Source organism: Emydura macquarii, unplaced genomic scaffold, assembly GCF_026122565.2.
Source record: "Emydura macquarii macquarii isolate MOO-44397 ecotype Brisbane River unplaced genomic scaffold, CSIRO-AGI_Emac_v2 contig_383, whole genome shotgun sequence".
Lineage (NCBI taxonomy): Eukaryota > Metazoa > Chordata > Testudines > Chelidae > Emydura > Emydura macquarii.
Genome location: NW_027130520.1, coordinates 11,045,478 through 11,072,668, shown reverse-complemented (window position 1 = coordinate 11,072,668; position 27,191 = coordinate 11,045,478). Strand labels below are relative to the sequence as shown.

The 27,191-nt window shown below is 43.6% G+C and overlaps 1 protein-coding gene and 1 long non-coding RNA gene across 2 annotated transcripts; one reads left to right on the top strand and one right to left on the bottom strand.

The window, feature by feature from the left end:
* Positions 1 to 447: 447 nt before the first annotated feature.
* LOC137146195 (uncharacterized) lies at positions 448 to 13,906 on the bottom strand. The gene is made up of 3 exons (XR_010917845.1): positions 13,814 to 13,906; positions 2,332 to 2,397; positions 448 to 1,088 (listed from the first exon to the last, which is right to left on the bottom strand). It is a non-coding gene; the product is annotated as an uncharacterized lncRNA (long non-coding RNA).
* On the top strand, positions 12,090 to 22,343 carry ABRA (actin binding Rho activating protein). Its single transcript, XM_067537388.1, has 2 exons — positions 12,090 to 12,876; positions 20,000 to 22,343. Exons 1-2 carry the CDS (start codon positions 12,176 to 12,178, stop codon positions 20,475 to 20,477), a joined length of 1,179 nt encoding a protein of 392 aa, XP_067393489.1. The 5' UTR covers positions 12,090 to 12,175; the 3' UTR covers positions 20,478 to 22,343.
* Positions 22,344 to 27,191: the final 4,848 nt, after the last annotated feature.

The following is a 27,191-nucleotide window of genomic DNA, read 5'->3' as shown; positions in this document are numbered from 1 at the left end:
TGATTGAAAACATTTTGCCAATTTTTTTGCCTTCAGAAAATGCCATTTTGTCAAAACTGAAATATTTTGCAGAAATGTATTGATTTTGACAAAGTTTTCAATCAGTTCCCTAACTCCTGGACCATCTCTCTCATTTTCACAAAATGTTTTTGAAAGTTTTGGTTTCATTCTACAATGGGACAAAACCAAATCCTGAAACCCATAGGTAGCACATGAACCACTCCTTCAGGGAGGCTAGCCCCTTGCCCCGCCCCTTCCATCTGAGGCCCCTCCCCACTCCATCCCTTCCACTCCCTCCCCCTCCCCCACCCTAGCAGACGCGGCCCCGAGACCCGGCCCCAAAGCCCGGCCACCCCCTGGAGCAGCCTCAACCCCCGGAACAGTCCTGAGCCCGGGCTACCGAGAGGAGCTCTGAGCCCCACTGTTGGCTGCATACAGCGAGTGGTGGTGGAGATGGAGTAAAAAGGCAGGCCACCACAGCACAGGTGTCCAGGTGAAATGGAATTGTTGCTTTCCAGACAGCCCTATTCCCTACCTCACATGAGATGTTTTGAGGATAAATAGACACTGAGGAGCAGCGATACTACAGTGATGACGGTCATATAAGTCCCTATGATATGAGAGAGAGAGATTGATAGATAGTTGGTTCTCTGAATCTTGGACCAGGGCAGGAGTTCCCCCATTCTTGCAGAGCATCTCTCATCTCTAAGAGGGCAAGTCTCTCTCTCTCTCCCTGCCAATATACTGTGAACATTGTGCAGGATTCTGCTCTTTGTCTTTCAGTTTCTAATAAGCTATTTCTTTGGTTGGTTGGTTTCTATTTAAATAACTTCTGCTATGGTGAGAAAAGTTTAGAAACTCGATGAGTCTTTCAGTGTGCTCTAAAATTGATCAGCTATGGCTTCTTCTAATGGATGAGGAGATGATATTATATTTTACAAACCACCCCTTCACAAATCCAACAAAAAAGTTTTATCTCTGGCTCAAATGCACTTGGTCCTGGGGTTCTGTTACAGATACATAGCTCCCAAGGAGTGTAACTCTTTTGGTAGGTCATGGATGAGAGGTCATCATTCATATACTGCATCCTGAAATAAAGCATAATTAAATGCAAGATTGAAATTAAAGTGTAGAGGGATGGAAACCCTGTGGCTAACTTAGTCAATGCAATACAAGTAAAGCACTGTGATCCATAGTATTTATAGGATAGAAACATAATAGATTTTATTAAGGCTACACTTTATCAACAAGGATGGAAAGGCTCCACTGTTAACACATGGAAAGGATCTCATTCAAAGGGATAGCAGCAGTATTTTTCCTAACATTCCTATTTTAGAACTCTAGCATGTCTGGACTATTCCCAAATTTGTATATCACATGAAATATAATTGCCTGTTACTATTCTTGGAAGTGATGTGTTTGACAGGAGCTCTAAAAAAACTCAGGAACATACAGAACTCTGAGCAGTTGCACAGGTTGCTGTGATCAGTGGGAGTGTGTAGTGATCTGACACAATGTACTTAACAGTTTCATGATGAAAGGAGACCTCAAAGGTCTTACCTTCCAGATTCCTCTTGATTGTAGCAGCTGGTTATATATAGCTACTAAGAAAGGTTCATCCTTATTATTCATCATTGAATTCTCAGAAAACTTTACATTTTCCAGACACCTACAATTGGCCTGAAAATGAAATTTCCTGTTTAAAGACATCAAAAATCCTTCAATAGTTTTTGTACAATATGTTGGACAAGGTAAAGCATAGGAATGAAAGATAGAAGTCTACTTTTAAAATTAATCATTGTTGTGACAAGTTGAGGACTGCCTAGTTTGTACTGCTGGAGATAACAAATAAAACAGAAAGGATCCTAAAAACCCTAGCACTGGCAAAGAGATGTCTCAGCGTCTCAATATTCCACTTGATGAAATAGGAAATAAATGATAATGTAACTAGACACAGAGCAAAATCCACCTGGAAGGACTCCGTAAATATATCTGACACTGGTAAAATATCAGTTTGTCCTAGATAACTTTCAAATCAGGAAATCCACAGTATTAAATGAGATGCAGCAATTCAAAACCAACAACAGGCCTCCAGAACCTGAGGAAGTTTGTCCTAAAATGACAAAATTCAGGAAAAGCATGCATGTAGGTCAAGGGGAAACATGATATCTCACATTAAATAGGAGAGTTTATGATGGAAATCAAAGGAGCATTAAAATATAAAACAGTGGCAGCAGATGCCCCTGAATCCTTTCACTTTATTCCACAATTCCAAAACTCCTAAAATATTCAAAACTTAAATTCCAGTGTATATACAATCTTTCACCTTACCAAAGTGAGCAAAGCTTTTCTCTGTAGTGGAAAACACCTGGCAAGGTACAAACGCCATCGGGGAAACTGTGTTCAGAAAGAATACAAATTCAGGGGAAACTTTGAAATATTGCTGAGAAATGAAAGTAAACATTAGAAGAATAGATGTATCCAATTATTTTCATTTCCTGCTAAAACACCCTACTCACTTTCTCTGCATAGCTTTCTCGTTTCAGAGCTATGGGCATAAAGCTTAGACATTCACTTTGAGACCCATTTTACCAGTAAAAGTCAATCTTTTAAATGTTCACAGACAAGCAACATAAATGCATGACAAACTAATTCATCTGAATTTCAAACCCAGTATTTGCAAATAACTGCATTTTTTTGCTCATATCTACATCTGTGCAACACAGCAGTCACAGATTAAGACTGTGGGCCACAATGAGTTCATAGCTGTTATTTTCTCCAGTAGACCTTTTACCAGTCACACCTACTTGTACCCCACATTGCTTCTGGAGGAGAAATAATTAGTTCAGTTTTATTTTGGACCTGTCACTTATCCCTTAAATTGTAGCAATAGCAGAAGTTGCTATTGTGACAGCCAACATTAAAGCTGGAAAAAATGGATACTTAATTTACCACAGGTGATAGCAATGGTGAGAAGTGTAGCACAGACCAGGTACAGACATTTTTACAGATTTTGTCCATGTACACACATGCAAAACAGTAAACAGAGCAGATGATGAGCCTCACCAAGGCAAATGATTTAGCAAAGCTTTTGATACGGTCTCTCACAGTATTCTTATCAGCAAGTTAAAAAAGTATGGGTTGGATGAATGGACTATAAAATGGATCAAGAACTGGCTAGAGCATAGGGCTCAACGGGTAGTGATCAATGGCTCCATGTCTAATGGCAGCCAGTCACAAGTGGAGTGCCCCAGGGGTCAGTACTGGGGCCGGTTTTGTTCAACATCTTCATTAATGATCTGGAAGATGGAGTAGATTGCAGCCTCAGCAAGTTTGCAGATGACACTAAGATGGGGGGAGTGGTAGATACCCTGGAAGGTAGGGATAGGATACAGAAGGACCTAAACAAACTGGAGGATTGGGCCAAAAGAAATCTGATGAGGTTCAACAAGGACAAGTGCAGGGTCCTGCACTTAGGATGGAATAATCCGATGCACAGCTACAGACTGGGGACCGACGAGCTAGGCAGCAGTTCTGCAGAAAAGGACCTGGGGGTAACAGTGGATAAGAAGCTGGATATGAGTCAGCAGTGTGCCCTGGTTGCCAAGAAGGCTAATAGCATATTGGGCTGCATTAGTAGGAGCATTGCCAGCAGATCGAGGGAAGTGATTATTCCCCTCTATTCGGCATTGGTGAGGCCACATTTGGAGTATTGTGTCCAGTTTTGGGCCCCCCACTACAAAAAGGATGTGGACAAGTTGGAGAGAGTCCAGAGGAGGGCAACAAAAATGATTAGGGGCCTGGAGCACAAGACGTATGAGGAGAAGCTGAGGGAACTAGGCTTGTTTAGCCTGCAGAAGAGAAGAATGAGGGGAGATTTGATAGCAGCCTTTAACTACCTGAAAGGGGGTTCCAGGGAGGATGGAGCTAGGCTGTTCTCAGTGGTGGCAGACGACAGAACAAGGAGCAACGGTCTCAAGTTGCAGGGGGGGAGGTCTAGGTTGGACATTAGGAAAAAGTTTTTCACTAGGAGGGTGGTGAAGCACTGGAATGGGTTACGTAGGGAGGTGGTGGAATCTCCATCTTTAGAGGTTTTTAAGCTGCGGCTTGACAAAACCCTTGCTGGGATTATTTAGCTGAGGTTAGTCCTGCTTTGAGCAGGGGGTTGGACTAGATGACCTCCTGAGGTCCCTTCCAACTCTATGATTCTATGATTCATTTCATATAGGCCCTGATTCTGCAAAGTACTTAACCTGAAATCGGAGCCATAATTTTTACCTTATGTCTATTTTATTATTCAGTATATCATCACGTAAAATAAAGCAATATCTGATCCTTTCTAGACAACATAGACTAATATTAATCATCTTTAATATATGCACCATCAGGATGATTACTTTAAACTTTGTCCACACTATATAATTCATAGACATGGCTTACAAGTTACAACTGCAATTTTAAAAAAAGTTTTTTCTGGCTGCTGATTAGTTTCATTGATTTGTTTCACTTTTTTAATCTAAAAGAGGTTACTCAAGTAGGGGAAAAATGTAACCCATAAACCAAGGTAATTGCTTCTAGAAAAAACTAAATACATTATTTATATTCAAAGTTATCTAATATGGTCCTGAACCTGCAACCCTTTGTCAGATGAGTAATCTTTATTCACAGTGCCATCAATTTTAGTGTGACTGTTCACAAACTGTACACATGAGAGTAATAATTGCAGGATTGGGTTCAATGTACATTAAATAATATGCAATAATGATAAACCTAGGGGAGTACTTCATCCAAGATGTCTACTTCCAACAGAATTTAGAAGCCTAAATTCCATTGACTGTCAATGAGATTTAGGGTCCTAAATGCCTAAATCACTTTTGAAAATGAAATTGGGGATCCTAAACCATTAGGCACTGCAATGCTGAGTGCAGCACAGCCTAAATATCTTTAAAAATCTGCTCCAAAGATCTTAGGGCAGGCACTGTCTCTTATGTGTTTGTACAACACAATAGGGTGCTGAACTCATTTGGGGTCTCCAAGTGCTACTGTAATATAAATAATTATTGTTATTATTTATTATCTGTCTTACCATAGTGCTTAGGTGCCTAGTCAAGGACAGGATCCATTATGCTAAGTGCTGTACAAACACAGAACAAAAAGGCAATCCCTGCCCTAAAAAGATTACAATCTAAGTATAAGACAACAGACCACAGATGGATACAGACAGGTAGACAAGGGAATACAAGGAAACAATGAGACTATGTCAACATGACAGGCTGTCATTACTGCAAACCAGCAGCCTAACCACTGTCAAATTTTGTGTAGCCATCATGGGAGAGTTTTGAGGAGAGATTGAAAGCAGAAAACTAACAAGGTTACTTACCAGTAAGTGATGTTCTTCGAGATGTGTTGCTCATGTCCATTCCACTGCAGGTGTGTATACACGCCTCCGTGCATGGTTACCTGGAATTTTTTTCCCCTTAGCAAATCCCATAGGGCCAGCTCTGGCACCCCCTGGAGCCTGTGCACATGCTGTGGTATATGAGGGGCTGCCAGCCCTACACCCCCTCAGTCCCTTCTTTCTGCCAACTCTGGCAGCGGGGATGGGGGTGGATTGTGGTATGGACATGAGCAACACATCTCGAAGAGTTTCAGAGAGGTAGCCGTGTTAGTCTGTATACAGCAAAAACAACGAGAGTCCTGTAGCACTTTAAAGACTAACAAATTTCTGCAGGCATAAGCTTTTGTGGGCTGCAATAAGTAACCTTGTTCTCTTCTTCGAGTGATTGCTCATGTCCATTCCACTATAGGTGACTATAGGTTACAAGCAATACCTTTGGAGGTGAGTCGGAGTTACCGGTGAGCCTCAGCACGGCTCTGCCAAATCCTGCGTCCTCTCTCGCCTGCTGGACGATGGCGTAGTGGGACGTGAAGGTATGCACCAACAACCAGGTGGCAGCTTTGCAGATGTTCTGCAGGGGCACTCTCTCCAGGAAGGCTGTAGATGAGGCTTGAGCTCTGGTTGAGTGCGCTGTGATGGTTCCCAGATTTGGCACCCTCACCTCCTTCTATCAGAACTTGATGCATGATGTAATCCATGAGGAGATACACTGGGTAGAGACAGGTGAGCCTTTCATCCGGTCCACCACTATGATGAAGAGCTGCATCAATTTCCGGAACGGCTTTGTACGCTCGATGTAGAAGGCCAGGGCTCGTCTCACGTCCAGCAAATGCTATCTCCTTTCCTCCTCCGAACCGTGCAGTTCGGGGAAAAAACACGGGGAGAAAAATATCTTGATTACAATGAAATTGGGAACCCACCTTGGGCAGGAAGGCTGGATGCAGCCTCAACTGAACTTTGTCCTTATAGAATACTGTATAAGGGGGCTCCGAGGTCAAGGCCCTAATCTCAGAGACCCTCCTAGCTGAGGTAATGGCCACCAGGAAGGCTACCTTCCATGAAAGCATGAGCAGGGGGCATGAAGCCATGGGCTTAAAGGGGTAGCCTGTGAGTGTCGAGAGGACCAGGTTGGGATCCCAGGGAGGCACCGGGTCACGGACCTGTGGATAAAGCCTCTCCACCCCCTTGAAGAACCTGACTGACATGGGATGGGAGAACAGGGATCTCCCTTCTAGTGGCCGATGGAAGGCCGAAATGGCCGCCAGGTGAACCTTAACGAGGCCAGCACCAGACCCTGGAGCTTTAGGTAGAGCAGGTATTCCAGAATTGCCTGTATAGGTGAGAGGCTGGGTGGAATACCCTGGGACTCCGCCCAACAGGCAAACCGCCTCCACTTAGCCTGGTACACGACCTGTGTAGAAGGCTTCCTGCTGCCAAGCAGGACTTGCTGGACCTGCACCAAGCAGGCTTTCTCTTCCTCCGTCAGCCACGGAGCCTCCAGGCCATGAGGTGCAGGGAGTCCAGTCCAGGTGCAACAGATGACCATGGTTCTGTGATAGAAGGTCGTGCTGCCTTGGGAGCTCCAGAGGTGGGACGATCAAAAGATCCAGCAGCATGCTGAACCAATGCTGTCTTGGCCAGGCTGGAGCAATGAGTATAACATCTGCTCTGTCCCTCTATTTCCAGCAGGACCTTGGGCAGATGCAGAATGGGCAGAAACGCATACATGAGAGTCCCCATCCAGTCCATGAAGAACGCGTCTCAGATCGACCCAGTCTCGTGACCCCGGAGCGAGCAGAACCTCGGACACTTCGTGTTTCAGGCTGACACGAATAGGTCCAGTTGGGGAACACCCCGCTTCCAAAGATCATAGCTGCCAGCTCTGGGTGTAGTGACCAGTCGTGGGGGGGTAGAAACGACCTGCTGGGGTGATCCGCCTCGTTGTTCCTCACTCCCGGGAGGTGAGAGGCTGTCAGGTGGAAATTGTGCCTCACAGCAAGGTCCCACAGATGGGTAGCTTCCTCGCAGAGGGCTGAGGGGAGTGCTCCCCCCTTCCTGTTAATGTAAAATTTTGGCTGCAGTGTTGTCTGTCGGCACCTGCACCACCCTGCCTGCCAGCAATCGGAGGAACACCTTGCACACTAAGCGAATGGCCCTCAGCGCCTTCACGTTGATGTGCAGGCACCTCTCCTCCCCCAACCAGAGCCCCTGAGTGCCTAGATTGGCGCTGATGTGCGCTCCCCAGCCTACATCTGAAGCATCGGAGATTAGGGTAACCGACAGGACCAGTTCCCTGAACAGAACACCCTTCATCACTGCCCGGGGAGTCTGCCACCAATTTAGGGAGGCTAGGATGGGCAGGGGAACTGTGATCACATGGTCCAAAGGGTGTCTGTTCGGAACATATACTGAGGCCAACCATGCCTGAAGCTGTCTGAGCCTCAGGCGAACTAGTCTCACTACGTACGTGCAGGCCGCCATGTGGCCTAACAGCTGTAGGCAGCGCCTGGCTGTTGTCCTGGGGTATCAGTGCAGCTGGGAGATAATAGAGACTATCGCCTTGAAATGTGGCTGAGGCAGGAAGGCACTGGCCTGGAAAGCATCCAGAGTAGCCCCAATGAACTCTGTTCGTTGCACTGGGGTTAATGTGGACTTTTGTTCGTTTATAAGTAGCCCTAGCCTGCAGCACATGGAGCAAGTGAGGGTCACGCTGTCCTGCACTTGGAACCTGTACAGCCTCTGATCGGCCAATCGTCTAGGTAAGGAAAAATTTGCACACCTTTTCATCTCAGGTGGGCGGCCACTACTGCTATGCACTTCGTAAACACCCTGGGAGCCGAAGATAGGCCAAAGGGCAGGGCTGTAAACTGGTAGTGGGAACCAGCCACCATGAAACGAAGAAAATGCCTATGGGGGGGAGGATAGACACATGAAAGTATGCGTCCTTGAGATTGAGGGTGGCATACCAGTCTCCTGGATCCAGGGAAGGGATTATGGAGGCTAGGGAAACCATGCGAAACCCGAGTCATTTGACATACTTGTTTAGACGACGCAGGTCTAAAATGGGTCTCAGAACCCCCCTTCGCCTTGGGGATAAGGAAGAACCTCGAATAGAACCCTTTCCCCCTTTTGTCTTGAGGGACCATTTCCACCGCTTCTATATTGAGGAGGGTTGTCCACCTCCTGCAAGAGGAATTGCTCGTGAGAGGGGTCCCTGAAAAGGGACAAAGGGGGGGGGTGTTGAGGGGGATAGATGTAAACTGCAGGGCATAGCCCCCCGAGACTATCCCAAAGACCCAATGGTCTGAAGTGATTTTTGCCCATTTGGAATAGAAGGGCCTTAACCTGTTTAGGAAGGGAGAGGGGCGGATCCAGGAGAACAGTCGGGGCACCACCCTTGGGCGCACCATCAAAATTGTCTCCGCTGGTTGCCCGACCTCCTGGGGGGCCCTTGCTGGGGAGCTGAGGATGAGCTCGGGGGCTGATTTCTTTTTCTAAACCCCCTATTTCTATCCCTATGCCTATAGGGTTGGAATGGCCTGGGCTGAGGCCTTTGTTGCTGCTGCGCCTGAGGCCATGACTGACTCCTGGAAAACTGGGTGTGTAAAGTCCCAGGGAGCAAAGTGTGGCCCTGGAGTCCTTCAGATCGTGCAACTTCACATCCGTCTGGTCCGAGAATAGGGCCGACCCATCAAAGGGGAGGTCCTGGATAGACTGATGCACCTCCTGGGACAGGCCCGAGGACTGCAGCCACGAGTACCTTTGCATGCAGATGTCGGAGTCTATGGCCCTGCCTGCCAAGTCAGCAGCGTCACAGGATGTCTGGAGCACTGCTCTAGCTACCGCGGTTCCCTCCTCCATGATAGTCTTAAAATCTGCAGCCTGGTCCTGGGGCAGGGCCTCAGCGAACCACCTGAGGGAGTCCCACAGGTTGAAATTATATCTGCCCAGGAGGGCCTGATGGTTGGCAGTCCTGAACTGCAGGCTTGCCGTGGAATAAATCTCTCTCTCAAACAAGTCTTATTGTCCTTGTTCTTGGGAGTTGACCCTGGCTGACCTTGCCTGTCTCGCTGGTTAGCCATGTCTACTACCAGGGTTCCTGGGGCAGGGTGTGTGAACAAATACTCAGACCCCTCGGCCAGAACATAATATTTCTTCTCAGCCACCTTTGACGTAGCAGCGACTGAGGAAGGGGTTGCCACAGGGCCTTTACAGTCTTAAGGACCCCTTTGTAGACTGGGAGGGCCACTCGCGCTGGGGTAGCTGCCACCAGCACATTAAAGAGGCTATCTGTGGCCTCTTTTAACTCCTTCACCTCCAGCCCCAAGTTGGAGGCCACCCTCTTGAGCAGCTCCTGGTACGCCCTGAAATCCTCCAGTGGCACAGATTGGTCCTGGGAGACTGCCTCGTCAGGTGAGGAGGAGGAGGACTGCAGAGGTGCAGTCTGCAGATGTGCCCCTCCTGGCAAAGGGTTGTACCCACTGAGGTTCACTCCTGGGGGTCCGACTCCTCATCTGAGGAGTGGTGCTTATGGGCCTTCTCCTGTGCTGGAGGCATGGACTGCACGCCTGATGACTTAATGGATTGGGGTCCCAGTCCTATCTGGAGACTCCATGGGGCCCAATAAGGCCATTGTTGCTGCCATTGTCCCTGGAGCCAACCTGGGGCTAACTGTGCCACAGGCTCTGACGCTTTCTGGGGGTGTCAACTCGCCCGACAACTGTACCTCCTGGGAGATCTCGAGTCATCATCATACTCAGAGGCCCCGGACCAGCAGTGCCATGTTCATCCTCGGTCCCGGGCACCCTTCCTTGCCAGGGACCGCCCTCTCGACGCCTCCAACCTGGAGGACGATGGGGACTGCCTCCGTTGCCGTGAGCGGTGCTGACGAGCGGGGGCACGCTCCGAAGAGCTAGAGGTACTGGAGCGTCGTCTCGGTACTGATGATTTCCGCTACCGCTTGCCTTGCAGCTCTGTGAACACCTTCGGTGACCGAGATTGGTGCCATCCCGAACTCCTCCGTACCGAGCCACACTCCGGCGACCGGGTTCTGCACCGCGAACTCTACGGTGCCGGGTCTTCCTCCAACGATCAGATTCTGTGTTGCCTCGGTGTGGGTGAACTCCTTGGTGCCGGGAAGCTGGAATGGGAGCTGTCCGAGCGCCGCCTGGCAGACCTCGACCGGTGCCGCCTCCTGGCATGCGCTGCCTCTGGTGCCGGGGAGCGACATCGGCGCTAAGAGGGAGACTTTACGTCCTGTCCCGGGGCAGGTCGGCTCGACAATGCCAACCTGGAGTGACTACTAGGGGAGCGGCTCTGCTCTACCCTCGGAGACCATCTGGCGGGAGATCTCCCTCCCTGTACCAGGGGTCTCCTTCACCATTCAGAGGGACCCAACGCGGGTTTCCCCCGTGACACCGGCCCCTTCTCCCTCGGCAGGGCTCTTGGCCTCTGAAAAGCCTCCGGTGTTGATGGCGTCGGCAGGGGCACTCTCCCAGGAGTTGGGGGAGGCTCCCTTACTGGAGATGCAGGCACCAGAGAAGTCTCCACACACTGCTTCTTTCTCTTCAGTGCCGGCGATGTTGCGCGGTGCCAAGTCAAGGCCGGTGCCGGCGATGCGCTCTGCACTGACGTTACGCTTGGTGCCGAGGTGGAGCAGGCCGGCTCGGACACCGGGCGGAGCGCTGCCTCCATCAGCAGGGTTTTCAACCAGATCTCTCAGTCCTTCTGAGTCCTCGGTTTAAAAGCCCTGCAGATCTTACATTTCTCTTTCCTGTGGGCTTCCCCCAAGCACTTAAGGCAGCAGTTGTGGGGGTCACTGAGTGGGAAGGCCTTCCCGCAGGAGGCACATGGCTTGAAGTCCAGCGACCGGAGCATGGCCCAGCTGCTCTAAGTCCCCACAGGGACTTGTCTTATCTAACTACACTTAACAACTACTTAACTAACTAAAACTAACTTAGAATATCAAAGAAGTTCAAACAAGAGCAATAGTACTTGCTGCGAGCAAGGCTAGTTCCAGCAACCATCACGGGCAGAAAGAAGGAACTGAAGGGCATAGGGCCGGCAGTGCCTCATATACCGTGGCACGTGCGCGGGGCTACAGGGGGCGCCGGAGCCGGCTCTACGGGATCTGCTGAGGGGAAACAAGTTCCGGGAACTGTGCACAGAGGCGTGCGCACACCTATAGTGGAATGGACATGAGCAAGCACTCGAAGAAGAACTCTTTTTAGGGAGTATATCTAAAATCTCTTATCCAGGTAAAATTCCAGTATCAGCACAATAGGATTAAGACGATATTTATTACATGGTGCTGTGTGGCCTCTATTCCTCCTGATGTCAGTGGCAATTGAGGGGGGCTCAGCTGGGACTGAATACTTTGTATCTTTGCCACAAGTCAAACACTTGTAAGAAAAGTCAGACCCAGTTATTGCCAAACAAATTCGGGACTAAAAATCCTGGAGAGGTGTTTCACAGGAGCTGTTAATTTCCACAGGGCTGCTGCAGAAAAGCAGGCAGCCTGTGTTATCCTTGTTTACCTTATGCAGTGCCCCTCTGCCATGACAAAATGCAAGCCCTGAGGTATTAAAAAAAGAACGCTGTCAGAGTAGGGGTTCTATATCTGTGAGAAATGCTTCACATAGTTTCCAATATCACAAACTCCCCCTGCTTCTATTTAAAGCCCTTTAGCTCTCCCCACTGGAAGTTATTCAGTCTAGGATATTCATTCACTAGGTGGTTACCACACGAGTTAGAGAAGCAGCAGCAGCAGACAGCAACATGCCTCCAGAAGAAAGCCAAAAAGCGACGCCTGCAAAAAGGGCCGTCAAAAAGATCCGAACCACCAGCCTAGTAATCAGCTTGGCACGAGGCTGGCAACAGTGGGCAAGAGATCACAACACAAAGCAAGCCCAAGAGCCTCCAGGATGGATGCCCCAGACAGAAGAATCACCAACTGATCCACAAAAACAAAGGCTGCTCCCAAGGTGGCCAGTTTCTACTAAAAGCGACCAAGAAAAGGGTGAGGAAAAACCCCCAAGGAAGGACACCGTGGCTGAAAGGGATGCAGAAAAAGATTCAAGTGAATCTGATGAAGCCCTCAGAAAGCTTAACATTAAAAGCAAAGAGGTGCCCAAAACTGTTGTAAGTAAAGTCTATGAAAGAGGAAATGACATTAGCCTCCTCAGTGATCGGTATGAGAAGGATAATGGGAGCCCAGAGGACTCAAGAAATTCTGACAAAATCCTTGGTGACAAAATGTCTCCTACAAGGAGGAGGAAGTGCTCAAATCTGGTGACAGAGCTAACCAAGGGTTGGAAACAGATGGAACAAGAGGACAAAATCCCAGAGTTAGAGCTACGTAAGAGTCGCAGTGACAGCCTGGATACGGAGGACAGTGGTTATGGGGGCGAGGCAGAAGATAGACTCCAGCAAGAAGACTGCGACCACATTATGAGGATTAAACGACCCATGCCATCACTGTAAGTGAACAAACACTTCATTAGGGTGCACCAAAATGGTTGTCGGACCCTGAGGCAGATCTGGGTTTCTGTGAGGGGGAGGGGAAGATAGAAAGCCAAAATTTTAGTAACTGAATAAGGGCCAAAGGGAGACTATCAAGTTTTAAGAAAAGGCAACACTCCACCCCACTCCTGATTTGATGACTCTAAACTCAAAGAGATAATACCATGGGACTCAAATCCTTAATCACACAGCATGCATAGAATATCCATATCAATTATTGTGATGAGCAGTTCACCCGAAAGCCATAGGCTGAAACATACCTACTTAAACCATGTCATAAAAAACTCTGAATCTTGAATAGATTCCTAAAATTGAACTCTCTCTGTGGATAAAACATCAACAGAGAAATGGGCTCAATTCATTGAATAAATTCTGTGCAATGAATAGCATTCCCAACTTTAACAGAAATAAATGAGGAAAAGATTGGAAGCGTCAAGGTCTATCAAAGTTTGCCTTCTCACCTCCAATCACAGGAAATTTATTGTTTGGAATGCACCCACCTGAGCTTAACAGATGATCTATTCTAGAAGGAAAAAGATGACTAGGACAATGTTTTTAGAAAGTAGCCTCCTTGATGCAAAATTGTACACACATGCAAACATTCCCACATTAACTTTTCCAGCACTAACACCTATACATGCACCTGATGGAATTTATATCAGCTATATGCACATATTTGTGCTAGAAATATTTTGGGTACAAACTTGTATGCACAAAAATGGAGGCTTTGAAATTGAGATTTGACTCCCACTCTCCTGCATATACACACACATACAACGAAGAAAAGATCTGGAGGTCATGGTGGATAATCCATCCCAATGGACAAAAGAACTATGGTGATCCTTGGATACATAAATAGGGGACTCTCGAGTAGAACTAGAGGGGTTATTTTACCTTTGCATTTGACACTGGTGCAACCACTGCTGGAATCCTGTGTCCAGTTCTGTGCCCACAATACAAGAAGGAGGTTGACAAATTGAAGAAGGTTCAAAGAAGAGACATGAGAATGATTAAAGGATTAGAAAACATTCCTTATAGTGATAGTCTCAAGGAGCTCACTCTATTTAATTTAACAAAGAGAAGGAGAAGGGGTGACTTGATAACAGTTTATAAGTATCTATATGAGGAACAATCTATCAAGGGCCATGATAGATTCTCCATCACTGACAATTTTAAAATTAAGATCGGATGTTTTTCTAAAAGCTCTGCTCTAGGAATTGTTTTGGTGAAGTTCTGTGGCCTGTGTTATACAGGAGGTCCGATTAGATAGTCCCTTTGGTCTATGAATCTATGAAAAATGCTAAATTTACAGTCATTAAAGAAATCAATTCAACCCTGTGCATGTTAGCAAAAAATCCCATAATTAAGTCTCTGACCACTTTTTTTCGCCCCTTTTATTTAGTTAGTCAAGAAAGACATTATATTTTGGTATCATTTCTCTACTGAACTTAACACCAAGTATGAATTTTCAAGTATGAAATCCCTGGCATGTCAGAAAAATCACTATAAACAAATCTTACAAAATAATGTTTTAACTTTCAGAAACAACTGATGAAACACATCTGATGTGTAGGAGGTTACCTTATGTCTGCAATGGGGTGTGAGGAAAACAGAAAGAGCAGAATCAGTTATTTAGGTTAAGAATTACAGCATACTAAACTTTCATTTTAAATATATCTGGAAAGCATTACTTTTAAAAAATCTCTCTAGACTCTCCTACCATGAATTAAACAGCAAGTCTAAATCTTAACACCACACTGAACTTTAAATAACATTTACTTGTAAGGGTTCCTGTCTGAAGATTACAAACAAAAATTGTTTGTTAATTTTGAATCCATGTGTTACCAAAATAATCGGGGAGTTTAAATCCAGATAGCGAAATCAGTGGAGTACTCTCATTCATTTCAATACAAACAGGATTTGGCCCACAGAGGTAGCTCCAAGAAGAGCAGCAGATTCTGACTGAAATTCTCAGACATGCTGACTTTGCAGAAAAAGGCTGCAAACAGCTGGGTTGTATCTTGCCCTTCCAATATAGTCACTTTAATTTCAGGAAAACAAATTATTTATACACTAGAGAAACTGCAAGGAGAAAACTGATTTTATATATATATATATATAAATGTACTTACTACAAAGTACATATTACTGTAAATATCCACCTTACCTGAACAGCATATAGACATAAAGCCAGCCAGACTTGCAAAGAAAAGAAAACAGCTTAATAAAGCAGCATAAGCTTCCTTGATGTCCGCGGTACTTATTAGCTTCAATTTATTTCTGACATCGCTTTCAATTTCAACATCTAAGGCTGGGATTTTCAAGAGATGCTAGAGGATTTAGGGTAACATTTTCAAAAGCATCCAACTCTCTTAGGAGCCTTAGTCTCACTGAAAGTCATGGGACTCAGGAACCTAAGTGAGTTGGGAACTTTTGCAACATTAGCCCTTAGGTATTCAAATCCATTAAACTTCCCATGGGAGATGGACACTAAACTCCCTCAAGCCTCTTTGAAAAGCTCAGCCTAAGACTTTAGGCCTGGATTTGTAAAGGTAATTTGGAATTGCACCAGCACTGCAATGCCTAACTGATTTAGGACCCTAAATCATTTAGGAGCCAAAATCCCATTGACAGTCCATAGGATTTAGGTTCCTAAGTCAAGTGCCTAAATCCCCTCTGAAAATGATATTTAGGCTCCTAAGTCAGTTAGGCATTGCAACCAAGAGCACAGCGATGCCTAAATTCCTTTACAAATCTGGCCCTTAGATACTGCTATATTGGGGGAGCACTATTAGAAACTATGGGAATGTTCCCACAGAACCAATTCTAGAGCCTTTGCACCGGAATTAGTCCTCAGGGCTGCTGAGCTCCCACAACTCCCCCTGCCTTCTCATTTACACAGTGCAGAACACGTGCTAGGCACTGCACACACAGCTAAAGCAGATGTTTCAGGGTGGACCCCATTGTTCATTCTATAAGACAACACCTGCCGCCTCCATTGGAACAATGTTCATAGATTAATTGCTTCTAAGGCCAGCAGGGGCCACTGTAATCATACGATGAGAGAGAAACTCCAGGAGTGGATCCTTGTGGCGTTTTCCTCCTGCTGCAGTAAGGGAGCCGGCTGGCCCTCTCTTGCCCCTTCCTATTAGAAACCATGTCTCCAACGCCTCACACCATTTTGTGTTGTCATCTACACCTATGACAAGTAAGAGCAGACTGAGTGCAAAACCTATCACATCAGAATAGCAGTATTTTACATCCACTTTAACCGTGCTTAGCCTGGGTGTAAAAAGCTCCACAAGGCACCAGGGCTGTGGAAAATCAGGGCCGGCGGGTTCATACAGCACCCTAATCATCATGTCAGAAATAAAAACCCTGGAAGTAGAGCTGATGGAATAATTCCAAAACAGATACACTGATCTGTCTGCAAGACTCTGCTCCACTGCTGGGCTTTGGGTCATATCATTAGTTATCCATAAACATCAGCACTATTCAGAGAAGTATCCATGAATCCCAAATGTTTCACAAATACTAGCACAAGCAGATCTCTGAAAATTCATACCAGAAGGGCCTTATTCACTATTCATCATTCTTCTGTTTCAGTCATCCAGTCAGGGAGAGACCAATAGCATGTTATACAAAGGACTAATCACATCCCACAAATAAGGAATGGCTAATAGTCAATATGAAACAGGTCTCAAATAACTCAGACTGAAAACTGAGCATCCACAGTAATCCGAGAATACAAATAAAGTGCATTGTACAGTCCCATAAATCAGGGTCAGTATGTTAACAATGCACAACAGGATGGAAAGAGAGAGTAAATTTGCAAAGAGCATTATCTGCAATTAATAATGTGATCAGCTCTGCCTGGAACCAACCCAGACTAAAAGGGACTGCTTACTAAAAATAAAATGTAACTGTAGCAAGGAAGTAACTATCTTTCAACGGGGGTTGGCTGAATAGCTCAAATATGTTCATATATCTCAAAATTTAATGCAGTTACCTGGCAGAACAGAAGATTTAACCATACACACTGAGGTGTAAATGGGTAAAACAACACCTTTTATATTACTTACAGCTGTCTGCCTTGCTGAAATCTGCTTGGAAAGAATAATTTTTTTTGCATTTATAGTTCAGCTCTCAAGATTGGATTTTTAAAAGCAGTCATCTTTTTCACTTTAATTTTATATTCTCAGAACGTATCATGCAACCCGCTATTTTTGATAATCATTCAATTTTGCTTTAACAACCACGTACTTACTTTTTTGTGTTTGTTTTAAATAAGACAGTCTCCTGTTTCCCCTCTAGGTCTCAGTGAGAACACACAGTGCCAGTAATTATTTCTCTCATCAGCACCCACATCCATGCCAGCTGTAACTTTAGCTGGGGTCACACTGATCCCCCAGCAGACTGCATGCAAATTCTATGTACTGGGATGATAATATTTAGTCTGTACCTAGAAACAAAACTGGTGGTGTATGAGTAATGAAAACTGCAACATAGAAGAAAACAGTGTGAAAAGTTCTCACATGTTAGGCACCCAAAGAAACAGAGGGAAATGACAGCACAGATTATGCGAAGGATAACGTCCCCTTAGAAATACAGAATGCATTCCAGCAAATAGGTCTTATTATTATTACTTATGTTGTGGTTGTGTCCTGAGGCCCCAGTTCAGATTAGGGATCCATTGTGCTAGGTGCTGTACAAATGCAGAAGATTACATGTTCTCTGCCTCAAGTAGTTCACAACATATGAGAAAGAAGAAGAGACTAATCTGAAAAAATAAATTGGAATTCAATGTACTGACTGGTTAAGGCTCAAGAAAGTAGATAGTGGGGCAAAATAGAAGTGTGAAAAGCAGGAAGGGTTAAACTATAAAACGCATGTAGAAGGGGCAAAGTAAGAATTAGATTATCTCTAACTAGGTAGCATGTGAGAATAAAAAGCCAGATGTGAAATAAAGTGGTGCTAATCTAGGCAGCAAGGGAGAAGATTAGCATGCAAAGGTGATAAGAGTATTTGGTTAGAAAGGAGGATTAAAGGAGCTAAGTGGGAACCGAGGGGGAGAGAAAATGTAGGAGACACAAAGTAAATAAAAGAACATAACAGAATGCAGACGTTGCCTCTGCTGCCTCCTTCCCTTCCCCTGATTCCATTACATTCCTGCTACAGGAGTTTTGGAGAGGTCAAGCTCCACAGGGAGTAGGGGAAGAAGCCCACTAAGCGTATGAGTAAGGGACAACCTCTCTCTGAGTATCTCTGCACAGCAAAGAAAAACTCCTAGCTGGCCCATGCTAGTCAGTTCGGAAGTCCACACAACATTGAAACAGCCCCGCAGCCGCAGCCCCAGCCCCGCGAGAGCGAGCCTGAGTTGACTGGCACGGGCCCATCGTGGAGGTCTAGTTGCTGTGTAGACATACTCTCTAAGGCCTGGGCTGCCCTTCAGCCCCACAGAGACCATCACTATAAATGACTTTAGACTCAGTCAGCATTAACTTATTCAGGTTTTCCCTCCACAACATACCCTCCTCATTGAGAGTTGGGGAAGTGGTCAGTCAAGGAGCCCGATGGAGGTCGGGCTGGGCAGGATGCTGTGTAAAGCTTTACGCCCCTTTGTGGCTCTGCTGAGATCTGCAGGTTTCAGGAGCCAAATTCCCTGCATGTTCTGTGTAGGGGACATGCCTCCAAACAGGCCAAAAGAACAAAACAGACTCAAAAGCTCACCAAATTCCCTCTGCTTATCTGGCAACAACCTGCATAGGGGAAGAGCTGGTTTGCTGAGAGTACTGCAATGTAATATTGTAATACTCTCCTGCAAGACTTCACCTCTCTCTCTCTCTCTCACACTCACACACACAGTTCAATGTTCAATGATCACAAAGCACAGGGAAACATAATAGTGCTTTACGTTTTTACAGGCCTGACTGTCCTGTGCTTTACACAACATCACTGGTGCAACTGACGTTAAAATCAATCTAATTGGCCCATGAAGAATCACACCCCTGATGTCCTCCAGTGCCCCGGAACTGAGATAGGGCTTTTACACCAACCACCCTTCCTCCCCTCTACCAGCAGAGCTGGGGCATAAGCTTGGTTGGAGAGAAGGGCTTGTGGCTGGAATATTTGGCTGCATTTTGGCCCCTTGGGCCATTGCAGCTAAGTATGTTAGAGCAGCCCTCGGAGTACAAACAGCTCAGGGAAATTAAACCATTTTGCACATTTCCCTGATTCGCATTCTGTGCAATATAGCTGCATCTCAGGACCTGGCCCAATACCTATGAATGACATTGTAGTCATGGATGTTTTTAGCAAGTTCAAGGTTGAAGGGATTGGAGTATAGTCAGGACATCACCATCCTACCCTTTGTGGCTTTGAAAATCTTTAACTAAACGTGCTAAAAATGTTGGGTCACATGTTTTATTTGGCTTTACCAAATGGGTTGATGGACTTTGAGGGAGAAATGCTATGGCAGGTAGGTATTTTCCTATTGTATGGGCTAGAAGATACTTACATTAATATGCTCTTCATCATACTTGTCTTATATTTATGCACCCTGTTATTTTAGTTAAATCAAAGTTTACTGAAAGGGGCACATTTTCAGCCACTGGCCCCATTTTTTCCATTATGAGAAGCACTTGCAATTATTGGCACCTCTAGTTTAGTTCACTTTGATTTCTAGGCCCCTGATGAACTGGCAGAAACAGGGAGAAGAATATCTAAGTGAGCATGTAAATTGTAGAAGTAATTACATTCACAGTTTTGCACCCAGAGTAGGTTAATGCTGGGCAGAAAATTTGGCTAACAAAATTGACATTCGAAGTATAAATTGGTTTCTTATATAAGATCAGCCAGGCAATTAATAGTGTCGCTTTTAAATACAAACCTGATAATTCTTCAGTATAGCTATATTAAATTAATCTAACTTTAGAATTAGTAAAAATATGCCACCTAGTGGTTAGTATTCTGGACTGGAAAAAGTTGTGTCTTACCAAAGAAAACAGTAAATAACATAAATGAGCCCCTAAAAGTGATTAAATGGAAAAGAAAATCAAGTCCCATTTTTGTTTCTTTTAGTGCAAGCAGCTTTACAGAAGAACTAAGCAGCAAGACCCAGAGGAAATACAGTCCTGTTAATGCTCTAAAGGGCAGATGGCAAGAATGGGCAGACCAGCATGTGATAACGCAAAAGCTGAATCCTTTCAGTGAGGAATTTGACTACCAACTGGCCCTGTCGACGCGCCTGCAAAAAGGAGATAAGGGCTATGGTCATCCTAAAGAGGGAACTAAAACCGCTGAAAGGGCTAAGAGAGCGGAGATTCACATTCACCGGGAGATAAGAGATATGTGCTTTATCATTGCAACAATGGCTTTGCCGAGGCATGACGGCAAGATCCAAGTCACCTTTGGGGAACTCTTTGACAGATATGTCCATATTTCAGACAAGGTTGTTGGGATTCTCATGAGAGCTAGGAAACATGGGTTGGTGGACTTTGAGGGAGAAATGCTATGGCAGGGCAGGGACGATCATGTCATAATTACTTTATTGAAATAAATGTACAACAACCCATTATGGTAAAACTTGAAATGCATCAATTTTTCTCTTGCTGCCAGTTACTGCACAATGGAATAGTCAATGTTTTGAATATAAGAATTTACCATGCAGTTGGAAAGAATTAAAAATTATTCTAAAGAGTCATACATTTTATAATTACCTCCTGTGGTATCAAACATCCATTTGCTATCCCTTTTGTATTGTGCCTTCTACCAACAGAGTTTGCAGCATTATAAAGTTATTTACTACGCAGACAAGGATGGATGTTGAAGAACTGAAGTGAATATATGCATCGAATGCACCAAAATAAATGTAAATGCACAATGGCAACAGAGGTGGCTCCACCTCAATCCCAACCCTGAGTTACTTTCACTTACAAGACTTCTCCCCACCCTCCCAAATTAACTCAGATAGGATTTTTGAAGTTATAAAGTATGCTGGATGAGGAACCAACTTAGGGTATGAACTTTAATGCACAATCTATTAAACTGACCCCTTCAGTTCTGTCCCATATTTTATAATTAAGTCATTAAAATCTATTTAAGGGCATGCAAATAGAATTTGAATGTACAGTCATCAGCATTTACAACTAAGGTATAGGAAATACCACAGTTATTTCCTATTCTAAGTATAGCAAAATACTACTACAGATACTATGATGTAGTAACTAATTGACAAAGGTTGATGTTTTAATGGTGACCACTGTATTTGGTTTTCCTTACTTTTCATAAACAAACTAAGATAAAACTGATCTCTTGTACAAATAGTGCTTTATATTTAAACTGTTATATATTTAGTAGATGTTTTATATTTATATTCGAGAAATGCATGGTATGCTGGCATAATCCCCTACAGAAAAACACTGAACACAAGGCAAGACTTGAATGAATAGTGGACATGGAAATTCATGAGAATTACTGCATGATATTACTATACAGAAATTATTTCCTATTCAATCTCTCTATAGAAATAAAGGGAAATTAATGTACAGCACATAATTCCAGGAAAGAGTAGAGAATACATGTAAGGTTATTGTATTGTTATTTATAGTGCACCAAGACAATGCTACACACTTGCAAACAGCTGCATTACAGAAAATGTACAAGATCAAGATGCAGGAGTAGCAATGGCAGGAACATTTTCCTTTAGAGCCTGCTTCTGAGAGTCAGGAAAAATATTGCTCATGTATTCCTAACTAAACAAAGAGAATACATCTTCTGTCAGAAAGCTGGTATTTCATAAGATATTCTACAACAGTACTTTTCAACCTTTTTTCATTTGCGGACCCTTAAAAAATTTCAAATAGAAGTGCAGATCCCTTTGGGAATTTTAGACGTAGTCTGCGGACTCCTAGGGGTCCACGGACCACAGGTTAAAAACCACTGTTCTATGGTAACAAAAATCTTTCGCAGACTCCTTAGACATAGTCTGCAGACCCCAAGGAGTCTGTGGACCACAGATTGAAAACCACAGTTCTATAAAATATGGGCCTAATTCTATAACCCCTATTCATGTTAGGTTGTTCCAGTGAAGTCAATGGCACTATTTCAGCCCAAACAGTGTTTAATATGAGTAAAAGTTGCAGAACTGAGCAATGTATGTATTCAAAGTTTAAAATGGTGTTTCTATACTATGTACTTCACCTCTATGCTGTACTACAGTATAGATTTCTATATTGCATATAACGCATACTGGATTATATAGACTACAGCTTCTCAAGACTATTACTTTGTCAATTTCACACAGTATACACTATTATCAGAATAAAATGTTCATTTAGGAGGAACAATCTGGGCAAACAAACTGTATAGAGTTAAAAATGAGAACCCAAATGGTTTCCTTTAATAAATTTCTTTCAAACTGAAAGATCAAACATCTTCTTACAGAAGAAAAGGGTATATGTACATTTTGCCTCAATATGTTAAACCAAGAATAGTTAAGTTAGCATTAAACACAATTACTCCTGTTTGAACTTCCCAGGAGACATATTTTTTGTATGCAAATAAGACAGACCTCAGATTTTTACAGGTAAATAATTCAAGAACCGAATACTAATATGCTCCTATAGTACATCTTGTTCTAAAACAATATTAACATTGTAAGCAAGGTAAACGATTGTGAAGTTAGCAGAGATAAAAACGTATTACATTACAGGTCTGATCCAATAGCCCTTATGTGACATTGGGACTACACATGCAAATAAGAGCTGCAGGACCAGGCTCTAATATATAGCATTTCATATCACAATATTTATTTGCCTTCCCTTCCTTGGTTCTTCATATGAATACCACTACATCTATTTAATTATTATTAAGTCATTTGTCTGTTGTCCTTTAAAAGACTGTCGAAGTACAATATCTGAATGACAAAGTGCTAATTCGAGTACCAGTGTTTGTTTGGTTTTTTCCCTCTTACTTAGAAGAGAAACATGTTCATTCACATATTGTCTAATATATTAACAGGCCATTTTAAAACGTGAACTTCCCCTCTCCAAGCCACTATCCTGTTAGATACTCATTCAACCTTGTGGTAAGGTCCACAGATCTGTTACAATGGGATTGTCATAGCAGTGTACATCCAACCGGGGAAGCAGGATCTTCCTTTAAAGGTGACATCCATAATAAGATAGGTTACTTTCACCCACTCTCTCTCTCTCTCTCTCTCTCACACACACACACAGACACCCACACACACCCACACCCACACACCTTCCCCTGGACACTATGGCATGGAGAAAGCTTCTGCCAAAAGAAAGAAAATTACATTGGCTAGGATTGGATGACCAATATGCAGAGTTAGGTGAAGTTACGAATTGATATAGACATGACTACTCTGCCCTGAGACTGTGAGTATTCCTAAGAACTGACTAGATTTTGCTGTTTAACAAAGGAGAAATATTTCTTGAATTTATTTAGGGAATTAATGCTATTTCAGTTGTAAGGACTACTTGTCTGAATGACAAGTATAATACTGATTCTTGTTAGAGAAAGCTCCTAATTTAAAAAAAAAACCCACTTCTTTTGACTGGTGAGAGCCACCAGGATGCTTACGCTAAAGGACAGGAAGTATAATGACACCTCCAGTAGAGTGCTTGTGCTCTAGGACCTTACTGGGTTGGGACAGAGTTGATGCTCTAAAAAAGCATTCAAATGTTGGGATTTGTACAAAGCATCATTCCTTGAGCACTGAGAGCACATTATACTACAGAGACTTGACATTTTTACTTGGACACTCATACATCCAAAATAAAGCCCTCCTGAGGGAATTCCAGGCTGTTTCACTGGTTTAATATGGTAATTAAACTATGGACTTTGTACCAGACAGCAAAATAACCTGTAACTGGAGGTTCTTCAAGATGTGTGGTCCCTATCTCTATTACACTGAGGGTTATGTGCATGTGCCATGCACCCAAAGCTGGAACTTTTGAAAGTGGTATTGTTCAGTGGTCTGCGCATGTGCCCTGCTCCATCTGCCGCTCTCGCACGAGGCGATAAAGGACGTGGCAGGCACCCCGCATCACCAGTTCCTTGTCTACCGCAGAGACGTTGTATTCACAACAGAGGGGAAGGAGGGTGGGTTTGGAATACAGATAGGGACCACACATCTCGAAAAACCTTAGTTACAGGTAAGTAACTTTGTTTTCTTCTTTGAGTGATGGTCCTATTGTATTCCACTGAGGGTGAGTAACGGGCAGTATTTATATGGGAGGATGGTATGAGGAGACTGGAGTGGAGGACTGCTGCTCCAAATGAAGTATCTATTGCTGAATCATGCACTGGAACATAGTGTGTGGAAAAGGCGTGTACCGAGCTTCACAAGGCCACTTTGCATCTGTCTGCGAAGGGCACATTGTGAAGTGTGGCTGTGGTTGATGCCTGCACTCTCCTGGAGTGGGCCCAAATCCCTTCAGGTGAGGATCATCCTGATAATTAATAGCAGCATGCAATGCACCCTGAGACCCACTTGGAAATTCTCTGAGTGTAAATGGCTTGACCCTTGATACTGTCTGCTATGGCAACAAAATGCCTAGATTTCTGAAATGGCTTTGTCCATTCAAGATAAAAAACCAAGGCCCTGTGAACATCTTATGACTGAAGTCTCTGTTCCTCGTTAAAGGCAGGAGGCTTCAGGGAAGAAGGTAGGTAAGTGTATGGGTTGATTGAGGTGGAATTAGGAAACCACCTTAGGTAAGAACTTGGAGCGAAGGTGTAAAGAGACCTTGTCTTTATGGAAAGTGGTGAAACGGGGGTTAGCCATCAAAGTTCCCAGTTCGCCAACCCTTCTAGCTGGTGTAATGGCAACGAGGAAAGCAACTTTCATGGAAAGGAAGGACAGTGAGCAGGAGGCCATGGGTTTGAATGGAGTGGTCATCAGTGAGGTAAGGACTAGGTTAAGGTCCCATTGAGGGGGCAATAGGCTGAATGGGAGGGTATTTCCACAGAAGGCCCTTCCAGAACCGTACAGTTAAGGGAGGGTAAATATCGAATGGCCATCCATTGGTGGTCGAAAAACGCTAATGGCTAATAGCAGCTACACGCACCTTAATGGAAGCGAGGGTATGTCCTGAGTTCTTCAATATCAATAAAACTCTCTGATATCCCAAATCTCTTTAACCCCTTTAAAATGTGACCATGGCCAACCGAATCAAATGCCTTAGCAAGATCAATAAAAACAACAGCTATTTCGTCTTTATTTTTCTTGGCCCCTTTAATTAACTTTTCTAAAATCGATATATTTTCCTCACAGCCAGAGGCTGCGATAAAACCTTTTTGTCTGGGGCATAATTTAACAGCACTTGATAATCTTTTAGCTAAAATTTTTGTATACAACCTAATCCAAATCGAACCAATAGTCAATGGCCTCCAAGATGATATTTTCTTCAACTCTTGTGGATCCTTGACTTTAGGAATTAGGATTGTACGATTGCCTTTAAAACACTCTGGAATCTGTCTATTTAAAAACCAAATATTAAAAATCCTTACTAAAATCCTACTGTCTAAATTATAAATATCCCATAAATCCTTAACCTTAATTCCATCTGGTCCAGGAGCACTACTATTATCAATCTCTCTTAAGGCTTCTCTAATTTCATCAATTGATAAAGGCCAATTTAAAATTTCATTATCTACCACTTCTTTTACTTTTGGCCATCCTCTGGTATTCCCATGTCCTTCTCTACCCAAAATTTCTTTATAATAGGTTTCAATCTCCTTAACTGCTATCTTACATGTCGCTTTATCAGGTTCTCCCATAATGATCCTAGCCAACCTTTTCTTATCTTTTTCAAAGAGGGTTTGATAGAATCTAAATTTAGCTTTTCTCCCAGCATATTTTCTATTTCTATTATATTTATCAGGAGGCTTACCCACTTTTCCTCCTTGTTTCCCATTATCATTCTGTATATTATTTTCTTTATTATTTTCCAAATTCTCTACATCTTCATGAGGAGAGTTCATCAACAATTTACATAATTCTTCAAATAATCCCCAACCTTCTGCTACAGTGGCAGAAGCATTTAATTGCTGTTCAGTAAAATCCAATTTCTCTAAAATACGAGCCCCATTACACCTAACTCCTGTTAAAAACCTATCAATTAAAATTTTATCTTTTAAAGGTTTAATTTTCTCACGTGGAGGAATATCTTCTAAAATATCTCCCATCCTGCCCTCTTCCCATAAAACCATAGAATCTTCATCCTTTTTAACCTTATTCTTGGCCAGGTCCCTCCTCTTATCTGATATTTGCTTATTTGTTTTTGTTTTTAATTCACTTTCTATACACTTATTAATATTTCTAGTCCCTGCATATTTTATTTCAAGCTGAATCAATAATTCAGTTTCCTCTTCTGTCCATACCTGAGAGCGACTTGTTTTCCCAACCACTCTAGCTTCCTTTCTTTCCTCATTCCTCACCGCAGGATGCCTATGTCCGATGTGTTGACTCCGCCCCGAGCGAGTGTAGAAGGCAGACCCACAGACCGTGCAGGCATACTTCTTCTCTGAGTTATCCACCTCTTTGGAACTGCACTTGGGGTAGTGGCAAGCTATGTTATGGAACTGCGAATATTTACCACATTTTTTGCAAATAACTCTTATTGAAGTGCTTTTATGTACATTATTTATATGCTTCGCCCATTTACCGAAACTAGCTAAAATTTGTGAACCTATAGGGCAATTAAAACAATCTACGGGATATTCTAAATAAAATATTCCCTCTTTAAATGAACTACTCTCTTTAAAACTAGCTGTATTCATAAAATTTGTATTAAAATTATCTCCTAAAATATTTCTTCTATTTTCCATAGAATCATGTTGTAAATTATTAAAATTGGTATTATTATTATTAAGATTATTAAATTCTATTAAATATGGATCATCAAAAGAATCTAAATATTTGTCATAAAAGCTAGATTTAGAATCGATTATCTTAAGGTCACTATATAAAACATTCGTAAAAGCCATCGGTAAAAGATTAAAATCTAAAACTTGGCTCTCACTAAAATCCTCTTGTTCCTCCCGAACAACACTCTTCTCTCCAACTCGGAGATTAAAATCATCCATAAAACCAGCTATTCCATCTTTTACTCTATCTATAGCATAAGGAGATAGCATCGGTCCGGCTCTATGAATAATACCCCTAATCAATTTAACACTACTAGCCGGGGCGTCGAAACTAGTAGCGGGGGCGTTTTTAACCCGGTCCAGCGCCAATCCG